Consider the following 10,857-nt stretch of genomic DNA (forward strand, 5'->3'; position numbering starts at 1 on the left):
TGTGCAAGTTGAATAAATCCATAGATACCATCAAACCGGTAACAGAACCAGCTGAACCAGACCAACAAATGAGAGACGACTCCATTTTATTTTTAGCCCCGAAGAATGATCTGGTTGAAGACCCGACAGGTCGTATTAACAAAATTATTCAAACAACTAATGATCACTCAACTAGTGGCACAATACCTATTGAGCCACTCTAGGTGGCTTCCAATCCACTCTTTTTGTGGGAGGACGACAAATTGAGCACTTGTTCAGCCCAGGGCTATTTTTCCAGAAAAAGAGGCACCAGAACTCTCCATGAACCCTCCCTCGTTCTCTTATAATGGCAATGGCACCTACCTGAGAGGAGCCGTGACTGAGTTCCCGCGTGGTCTAGCTGGGGAAAAAAGCCCTGGTTCAGCCATATGTGTTGGGCCACTGGGATCCCGAGACAGCCCCATGGTTGTCGAGAAGGCTATGAAGTCTCACACAGGCACCTGAAGAAGTGTGCATGCACACGAAAGCTCATACCAGTAACAAACTTAGTTGGCCTCTAAGGTGCTACTGGAAGGAATTTGTTTGTTGGTTTCGACTACGGCAGACCAACACGGCTACCTACCTGTAACTAGGCCTATTTGAGGCAGCCTCAGCATGGATGCCACGCCAAACGCCATCGTGAGGGGGTTCTCCAAAATAACCACATCCCTCAGCTCAGTGAGGGAAGATGAAGTGCAGCATGGTGCTGTAATAAACGAAAATCTTCCCTTATGAGGGACACAAGAGCCCTTATAGAGTCCTTTTGTAGGTTCTCCATCGGTTGGAGAAAAGAACAGAGGCCAACCAGAGAATATTGAGAAGCAAAGCAGCCAGTAAGCCTGATCTTTCTTGAACTGTTGCAACAGGGTGCCCCCTTCACACGCAGGAGGACCCAGAACCAAGGTGTGTCCGCCCTTATATAGACATTTTAAATTGCCCGCCTTGGAGTCCAAGACCACCCCCAGATACATCATACCTACATCACAGAAAGGGCGGTCAACAGCAGAAATCTGAGTGTTTTGTTTACCTCCTGTCTGGCAAGTTACCTGTTAATGCTTACTTGACTGGATACCCTGGAGAGCCTGGCCAGTCTTTTGTAATGATAAATACTTAGTTCCTGAGCCAGTTCACAGGCTCACACTATTCATACACAGACATACCCTTAAGAGAGGATTTGTGAAGGAAAAGACAATGGGGAGGCTTTTCCAGTTTCCTTTGACTTTGCAGAGAAAACATTTGGTCAGTTTGGGAGTAAAAAATGGCTCCAGGGCTGTTTTCCTGTGCTGCTTCAGACATGTGGTTTATATATTTATGTACGTGTTTGCTTGGTACATTTATGAACATTTATTATATATATAAGACCTTAATTTTTTTTATTTCAGTGCCCTCAACCCAATCTCTGCTCTCTCTGGTCAAAACACCACAAACAATCCCTCAGACCAAGAGGCAGTGCGGATTGTCCTGGTAAGGCAAATGGAATAGTTAGATGGAATATTGTGGCAGACAGCAAGAGAGAATCCAAATTGCTTCCTCGGCGAAGAAGATACTCTTATTTCCCCCCTTTGCGCAGCCATCAAGGGGCTTCCTTAAAGCACCAGCCATCTGACCGGTGTTGAAATCATTTGACTGAATGGAGAAGTATTAAATGTTCAAAATAAACAGCAGCGGTCCCAATCCACCCCTGCAAAGCTTTTCTTTCCAAGTGCTCTCTCTGTGTAGAGAGAGCTGCTTATCCTTCTGTCTGAGCTCTAGAGGGAGCAGCTATTTTCCTTGAGACCCCCCCCCCAGTCCTTCCTTCAAGTAACCTCCTCCCCCCCGGTCCCCAAATACGCACAGGCACACAATGATTGCTTATTGTAGAAATTCCTTTATTTCTTTAGCTATTAGTGTCTACTGTATTTCAAAATCAAAATTTTAACACACACACACACACACACACTTTTAAGTAACTTTTCTTCACTTTGGGATGAACACCAAATCCAGTTCTCAAAATGGAGCCATGCATTGCTTCAATTCTTCCCTGGCCTAAAAACCGGAGGTACCCGATGGTATGACCAGAAGTGGGTTAAAATTTCCAAAATGAAAACACTTATTGAACTGGATTCCCCCCTTCCTTCCTGTGATAATCCATTAGATATATTTTAACACATTGCCTAGACAGCTGCCAATTGAGTTAATCTAAATTAGCTGGCACTAATTGTGCCTGTAATGAACTCCAGGCACGCAGGCCTCCGACTCCTACCAAAGTTTATCCTGAAGATTTGTATGATTCAAAGAACCTGGCTAAAATGGAAGGGGTGGTTCTAAGAGTTTATTTACAGATCCCTCCGTTGAGCAAAGAAACAACCAAAATTTCGAGAAGCCCTTAAACATCTTAAGGTTTTAAAAGATCAGACCGGTTAAAGCTGCAAAACGGGGAACTCTATGGATTCTGTGATCCCCTTAATAATACAGGAATAAGTCCTACTCCTTTGTCATCCATGTGCAAGGAGAATGTGGGACACCGCTGGAACAAAGAAAGGGAATGCACAATCACTAAAAACATTTCTAAACTACCCGGCTATTACAAAACAAATCAATTAATCCTGGCCCTCTTTACTTAATGAGCTAGTTCACTGGAAACGACCAAGGGTCTTTGTGAAGGAGCCATCTTGTCTCCAGGAGCACCAGCCAAAAGCCTGCTGGGGTTGACAAGCAGCTCGTGAACATGGCCTGTCCATGTTCTTTTTCCAGATTAGATACTTTCATACAGAGTATGAAAATATTAGTCCTTCCTTTCGTCTATATTCAAAGCTGTTCCTTACAGTCAACATCCTCCAGTTCTTTTGTGACTTGCTCAGCTTCTTGAATTCCTCTTTTGAGAAAAGAACAGAAGGACGACTCACAGGATTTGAAATGTTGTCACAATGGCCTGCAGGGGCTTTTGAGATGCACTACAGACACCCAAGAAACAAACAGGTCTTGAGCTTTGCTGCTGGCTAGAACAGACACACCCTCTTATATTTTCAGAGAAAAATATGAATACTTTTAACTTGGTGTGAGTTTGTTGTGGATTCTTGCTTCTATGAATTCTTTGAATGGTTATAAACCAAATTTTCCACTATATTGCAAGCATCTTTATGGTTTCTTTCCCACGTGGGTTTTGTGATGAGAACGAAGGGCTGAGCTGCAAGTAAAGGTCTTTCCACATTCAAAACAAGGATACGGCTTTTCCCCTCTGTGAATTCGCAGGTGTGCGCTAAGGCTTGAACTCTGGCCAAAGCTCTTTCCACATTCAAAACATGCATATGGTCTTTCTCCTCTGTGAATTTTTTTATGTATATGAAGGCTTATACCCTGGCTGAAGCTCCTTCCACACTCAAAGCACTCGTATGGCTTCTCCCCTGTATGGATCCTGCGATGGCAAATAAGTTCTGTGTTAGTACAGAAACCCTTTCCACACGTCACACACTTATATGGTTTTTCACCTGTATGGTATCTCACATGCACTTTAAGGTGTGAACTCTGACTGAAGCTCTTTCCACACTCCGAGCATTTATATGGCTTCTCACCGGTATGAGTTCTCCGATGTGAACTGAGATGTGCACTCTGACGGAAACTCTTTCCACATTCCAAGCATTTATATGGTTTCTCTCCTGTGTGGGTTCTCTTGTGTAAAGTAAGGCTAATTAGATGGGCAAAGTTTCTTCCGCACTCCAAACAGCTATATGATTTGTCTCCGGTGTGGATTTTTTGATGTGATGTAAGGCTTGAACCATAAGCGAAGCTCATTCCGCACTCCAGACATTTATACGGCTTCTCCCCTGTGTGGATTTTTTGATGAGTTAGAAGGCCTTGGCTATTACGGAAGCTCTTTCCACAGTCAAAACAGGTATACGGTTTCTCCCCTGTGTGAATTTTTTTATGATATACAAGGCCTGAGTTGTTTCTGAAGGCCTTTCCACACTCTAGACAGGCATATGATTTCTTCCCGGTGTGAATGTTTTGATGTTTTTTAAGGTGTGAGCGGCAACGGAAGCCTTTTCCACACTCCAAGCATATGAACGGTTTTTCTCCTGTGTGGATTCGCTCGTGTTCAGTAAGTTGTGAATGCCTACAGAAGCTCTTTGCACACTCCAAGCATTTGTGTGCTTTCTCCTCCGTGTGGATTCTGCAATGTGAGTTGAGGGCAGATTTGCTTCTGAACGCTTTGCCACACGATGGGCCCTGATTTGTTTTCTCACCCTGGTGGTGTTTCGCATGGGCTGGGATTTTATGGCCGTCATCAGGCTGCACAAGAATGCCTTTATCATACTTGGTTACGTCTGTCGAGACCTGGGAACAACGACTGTCCTGTCCACCACCTGCTGAAACCAAGAGAAGATCCAAATTAAGAGCATAATCCCCATTACAATCCCAGCAAGACTTGCAAGCCCCTCGAGGGCTGGTTGCTGCAAAATGCAAACTGAGGAGGAGTCTTTTCAGTCCATCATCTGCCAAAGGAGGACAAAGTAAAGCAAAGCTTTTTAATAATGGCAAACTCTCCCCGGTGCCATTTTTCTCTCTCTTCCTAATAAATGCATTATAATATTAATTCCAGAATGGCCATTAATTCTGAGATGATCGTGGGCCTTTGACGTGCTTCGCCTAGTGGGGGGTGGGACTGATTCAACACCCCAGCTAAGTTCCTACAAAGAAAGCTTGCAGGAGAGATGCTGTGAGCTGTAGAAACGGACACAGATTCTCACCCCAATGGATCAAACCAATCCTGGATTAATCATAAAATCAGAGAGTTGGAAGGGACCACAAGGGTCATCTAGTCCAACCCCCTGCAATGCAGCAATCTTTTGTCCAAGGTGGGGCTACCAACTAGGCTGTGGGAGCCTCCCCATGTGTGGGGCTCCCACTTGCAGTTTCCATGGTAAAAGTGGGGTGTCTTCCTCCTGACCCCCACCAGAGAAAAAAGAAGGACTCATGCCTGAAAATGAATCTTCAACACATCACCATTAAATCATTCCTTTCCTTTGTTTTTACCTTTTATCTCTGCAAGCGCAGAGCTCTGGCCCTGCAGCCTCCCTTGTTTTATTGCCAAAGGAGCTTCCTCACCCCCAACATCTCCCCAGGTCTCCATCTCCATTCCCTGCCACTCACCAGATCTCTCTGATGGTCCTGGAGGGGAACGGTCAGAGGTGGTGGGAGACAGCCTGACCAGGTCAACCGTCCATCTTCCCCCTTCCATCCTCGCTATGTTTGCAGGATCAGACACTTTCATCCTTCCTGAGGAGCTCAGAAGGCATTTTCCTAGGACGGAAAAATAAGCAAAAGGAGCCTCTGAGGACCTGCAGGGATTCTCCTGCCCCAGATATTCTCCTGCCCCTGAAGAAGCCCAAATGGGGCATGCCCTCTGCAACAGTCCCCAACAGAATCTTCTTTGCACCACCATTAAAAAACATTCCTCTCCTTTCTTTCCACCGTTTGTCTCTCTTCTTGACCTGCAGCCTCCCTCGTTTTCTTGCCAGGGGAGCTTCCTCACCCCCCCCCCACATCTCCCCAGGTCCCCATCTCCATTCCCTGCCACTCACCAGATCTCTCTGAGGGTCCTGGGAGGGAAAGCTTGGAGGTCGTTGGGAGGAATGCAGGAGGCAGCCTGACCAGGTCTACCGTCCACCTTCCTCCTTCCATCCTCGCTAGGATTGCGGGATCAGCCTCTTCCATCCTTCCTGAGGAGCTCAGAAGCTGCAGGTTCCTGGGAGGGAGATAGAAGCAAAGGCAGCCTCAGAGGCCCTGCAGGCATTTCCCCGCCCAAGATATTTTCTTGGCGAATGATAAGCCTGCCTAGGTGTGGAGCTCCCATGTGCAGCTTCCAAGATAAAAGAGGAGTGCCTCCCTCCTGAACCCCACCATGTGAAGACAGTGGAGTCAAGGCTGAAGGAAAATCTTCTTCCCACCACCTTTATAAACACCCCTTTCCTTTTCCCTCTGCCATCCTGGAGCTGTAACATGGCTGCCTCCCTTCCATTCCTCCTCCTCTTTCCGCTCACTGGCAGCGGGGGTTCAGGGTTTCAGCCTGAGGACATTCCCCCAGCCCTCAGTCCATAGAGCACCCGACTCTTAATCTCAGGGTCATGGGGTTTGAGCCCCACGTTGGGCCAAACTTTCCTGCATTGCAGGGGGTTGAGCTAGATGACCCTCAAGGTCCCTTCTAACTAGGCAATTCTATGATGCTACCTGGAGACCCCAGGAGGTGGGCCACAGACTTTCTGCACGCAGACCAGAGGCTCCACCACCCACCAGTCCTTTTCTTATGCGTGCTAGCAGGGACCAAATCCTGGGTGGTCTCCTGCCCTCCCCACCCAGCACAGTCCCCCCTCCTCCAAGATCCCCCTTCTGGAACTGCTCCTTTCCTAACCTTGGCGGGGTAGCAGTATCTCCTGCGCGCAGCACAACCGCCTCCCTCGCAGCTTTTCAAACGTGGCTGGAGGGGACACGCTCTCTCTCTCTCTCTCTCTCTCTCTCTCTCTCTCTCTCTCTCTCGTGCGCTTCTGCCCCTCCCCGGAAGTCCCCTCTAACTGCGCCTGGGTGGGGACCTGGGGGATTTCCAAAATGCAAAGGTTTCTTGCTTGCTTGCTCTCCGGCTTTTGAAGAAAAGGAAACGTCACAGAGATATTTATGGGAAGTGGAGAGAAGGAGCCTGGGGCGCGTAGGGGACGGAAAGGTGCAACAAAAAGGGAATGGGAGATGCGGGGCGGGAGAAGGAGGATTTGCATTTGGGGGAGGGGCGATAGATGTCAAAGAGGGAAGAGCCCGCCCCCCCCATCCGCAGTCCGAGCGTTGCTGAAGCTCTTTCCACACTCCAAACTTTTAAATGGCTTTTCACCAATACAAGTTTTCCGATGTGAGCAGAGAGAAACTCTTTCCACATTCCAAGCATCTTGCGTAATGTAAGGCTAATTCCATGGGCAAAGTTCCTTCCGCAATCCAAACATCTATATGATTTCTCTCCTGTGTGGATTATTTGATGCGATGTAAGTTTTGAGCCACAGATGGCTCCTTTATACAGACCCTTGGTCGTTTCTACTGCGCTAGGATTCGTGGCAATTGTTTAGAAACGTTTTTAGACATTGTGCATTGCCTTTCTTTGTTCCAACCGTGTCCCACATTCTCCTTGCAACTTGTAGATGGATGACAAAAGAGTGGGACTTATTCCTGCATTATTAAGGAGATCACGGAATCCATGCAATTCCCTGCTTTTAGTTGCTTCTTTGCACAACAGAGGGATCCCTAAATAAACTCTTAGATTAGAATCTCCCCTTCTATTTCAGCCAGGTCCCCTCCCCTTCCTCTTTGCCGTCTTAGAGGGGACTTCCGAGGGAGGGGCAGGAACGTGAAAGAGCGCGCGTCCCCTTCTCCATTTGAAAAACTGGGAAGAATGCGATTGTGCTGCGCGCAGGAGATGCGGTTTCCGCCCGCCCAAGGTTAGGAAAAGAGGGGAAGGAAAGGGACGGTTCCAGAACGGGGGTCTTGGAGGGGGTGGGGGAGATGCATGGGACCATCCCCAAAAAAATTCAGCTCAAAGAAAGTTGCAATGGGCGCAAAGGATGGTCGTGCAGCGGCTCCCCAGGAAACGAGGCTAGGCTGGAGAAACGGATTTGGGAGGGAAGGCGCGGGAGGATGCGCAGCCGACGGAAGGCGAAGCAGGATGGCTCTGGGAGGAAGGAGGAAGGCAGGTGCTGGTTGGGAAAGGAGGGGGGGGTCTGTGCTGGGTGGGGAGGGCAGGAGACCACCCAGGATTTGGTCCCTTCTAGCACGCATAAGAAAAGGACTGGTGGTGGACCCTCTGCTCTGCGTGCAGAAAGTCTCTGGCTCACCTCCTGGGGTCTCCAGGTAGCATCATAGAATTGCCTGGTTGGAAGGGACCTTGAGGGTCATCTAGCTCAACCCCCTGCAATGCAGGAAAGTTTGGCTCAACGTGGGGCTCAAACCCCATGACCCTGAGATTAAGAGTAGGATGCTCTATGGACTGAGAGCTGGGGGAATGTCCTCTGGCTGAAACCCTGAACCCCTGCTGCCAGTGTATCTGAAGAAGTGTGCATGCACACGAAAGCTCATACCAAGAACTAACTTAGTTGGTCTTTAAGGTGCTACTGGAAGGAATTTTTTTACCCTGCTGCCAGTGAGCGGAAAGAGAGGAGGAGGAATGGAAGGGAGGCAGCCGTGTCACAGCTCCAGGATGGCAGAGGGAAAAGGAAAGGGGTGTTTTTAAAGGTGGTGGGAAGAAGATCTTCTTTCAGGCTTGACTCCACTTTCCTCACATGGCAAGGTTCAGGAGGCAGGCGCTCCTCTTTTATTATGGAAACGGCATATGGGAGCTCCACACCTGTTGTTGTTGTTGTTTAGTCGTGTCCGACTCTTCATGACCCCATGGACCAAAGCACGCCAGGCCCTCCTGTCTTCCACTGCCTCCCGCAGTTTGGTCAAACTCATGCTAGTAGCTTCGAGAACACTGTCCAACCATCTCGTCCTCTGTCGTCCCCTTCTCCTTGCGCCCTCCATCTTTCCCAACATCAGGGTCTTTTCCAGGGAGTCTTCTCTTCTCATGAGGTGGCCAAAGTATTGGAGCCTCAGCTTCAGGATCTGTCCTTCCAGTGAGCACTCAGGGCTGATTTCCTTCAGAATGGAGAGGTTTGATCTTGCAGTCCATGGGACTCTCAAGAGTCTCCTCCAGCACCATAATTCAAAAGCACCAATTCTTGGGCGATCAGCCTTCTTGATGGTCCAGCTCTCACTTCCATACATCACTACTGGGAAAACCATAGCTTTAACTATACAGACCTTTGTTGGCAAGGTGATGTCTCTACTTTTCACCCCTTTTACCCCTTCATGGATCACTGCCTTGCTGTGGCGAAGGGGCTTGAATAACTCAGAGAAGCTATGAACTATGCCGAGCAGGGCACCAAGATGAACAGGTCATAGTGGAGAGTTTTGACCAAACGTGATCCACCTGGAGGAGGAACCGGCAAGCCACTCCAGTATCCCTGCCAAGAAAACTCAATGGACAAAGACAACAGGCTCCACACCTAGGCTGCCTTATCATTCACCAGGAAAATATATTGGGCGGGAAAATGCCTGCAAGGCCTCTGAGTCTGCCTTTGTTTCTATCTCCCTCCCTCCCTCGAACCTGCAGCTTCTGAGATCTTCAATCCAAGAGAGGATGGAAGGAGGAAGATGGATGGTTGTCCTGGTCCAGCTGTCTCCTGCATCCCTCCCCACAACCTTTGAATGTTCCCTCCCAGGACCCTCAGAGACATCTGGTGAGATGGGGGCATGGAAGAATGTTGGGAGTGAGGAAGCTCCCCTTGCAAGAAAACAAGGAAGGCTGCAGGGCCAGAGCTCCTGGCTGGCAGAGATTAAAGATAGGCAGGAAAGGAATGTTTATAATGGTGGTGTGAATAAGATCTTCTTTTAGGCATGACTCCAGGTTTCTTCTCTGGTGGGTCTCAGGAGAAAGACACCCCACTTTTACCATGGAAACTGTGAGTAGGAGCTCCACACATGGGGAGGCTCCCACAGCCTAGTTGGTAGCCCCACCTTGGACAAAAGATTCCTGCGTTGCAGGGGGTTGGACTAGATGGCCCTCGTGGTCCCTTCCAACTCTACAATTTTATGGTTCATCCAGGATTGATTTGACCCACTGGGGTGAGAATCTGTGTCCATTTTCACAGCATCTCTCCTGCAAGAACCGTTTCAATATCTTCCATTGCTTACATCTCATAGACAAAGCATGGGGCGATGTGACTCAGAGAACATTGAAGTCGGCATGGAAGGAATTGTGGCCGGCAGCTGTTCCTGAAGATGTATTTCAAGATGTTGAAGGAGATGCTCCTGTTGTTGAGGATATTGTGTCTCTGGGAAAGTCCATGGGCTTGCAGGTGAGTAGCGATGATGTGGAGGAGTTTGTGGAGGAGCACAAGACTGAGCTCACCACAGAAGAACTTCAAGACATTCTGACGGAGCAGCAACAGGCGGCAACTGAAGAATTGTCTTCAGAGGAGGAGGAGGAAAGTGTTTCTACTGCACCAATCCAAGAAATGTGTGCAAAATGGGCTGAAGTGCAAACTTTTGTTGAGAAATGCCACCCTGATAAAGCTGCTGTAAGTCGTGCCACTAAGACCTTGCCTGTTGGAGTCTCTCCCCTCACAGTTCTTCCTTCAGGAACAGCTCCCTTATGAGGACTCCTAGGGTCGGAGGGTGGGGCATAGCCTCAGCAATAGAGGTAGCTGAGATAATAGCAGTATGAATAGCCCTTATGCCATCTGCTGTAAAGGTGGTGAGTCAGTGCTAGACTGATTGCCGGCGTCCACTTAATTCTGTTGCCTGCAGTCACACCTAAGTTTGCATTAGAGGTACATTGAGGTTTTGGGGAAGAATTGTTAAATACTGGGCCTACTAGTACCATTGTTGGAGGTAAATGACCGCTTTCAATATTATGGCCCACCTCAAACTACATAAAAAAATTCCTTCCAGTAGCACCTTAAAGACCAACTAAGTTAGTTCTTGGTATGAGCTTTCGTGTGCATGCACACTTCTTCAGATACATGCATGCACACGAAAGCTCATACCAAGAACTAACTTAGTTGGTCTTTAAGGTGCTACTGGAAGGAATTTTTTTATTTTGACTATGGCAGACCAACACAGCTACCTATCTGTAACTCAAACTACATGACAAACTTATATGCAAATCATAAGAGCTTGGAGGATGGAGTAGGACACAAAAAGAAGCGATCAGATCTGGTGGAACACTCTGTCACAAGAGACTAGGGCCCTACGGGACTTGACATCTTTCCGCAGGGCCTGCAAGAC

At 48.2% G+C, this 10,857-nt stretch overlaps 1 protein-coding gene across 1 annotated transcript in view; it reads right to left on the bottom strand.

Annotated features, from left to right (window-relative positions):
- Nucleotides 1-5,963, bottom strand: part of LOC308469360 (uncharacterized protein) — a 48,180-nt gene extending 42,217 nt beyond the window's left edge. The window contains exons 1-2 of the mRNA XM_080991689.1: nucleotides 5,580-5,963; nucleotides 5,149-5,298 (exon numbers count right to left, since the gene is read on the bottom strand). Coding sequence (XP_080847815.1) covers nucleotides 5,149-5,298; nucleotides 5,580-5,712 — 283 coding nt within the window. The 5' untranslated portion in view covers nucleotides 5,713-5,963. The remainder of the gene's footprint in view (nucleotides 1-5,148; nucleotides 5,299-5,579) is intronic.
- Nucleotides 5,964-10,857: the final 4,894 nt, after the last annotated feature.

This window comes from Podarcis pityusensis (assembly GCF_964106645.2).
Source record: "Podarcis pityusensis genome assembly, chromosome: 2".
In the NCBI taxonomy this organism is placed as follows: domain Eukaryota; kingdom Metazoa; phylum Chordata; class Lepidosauria; order Squamata; family Lacertidae; genus Podarcis; species Podarcis pityusensis.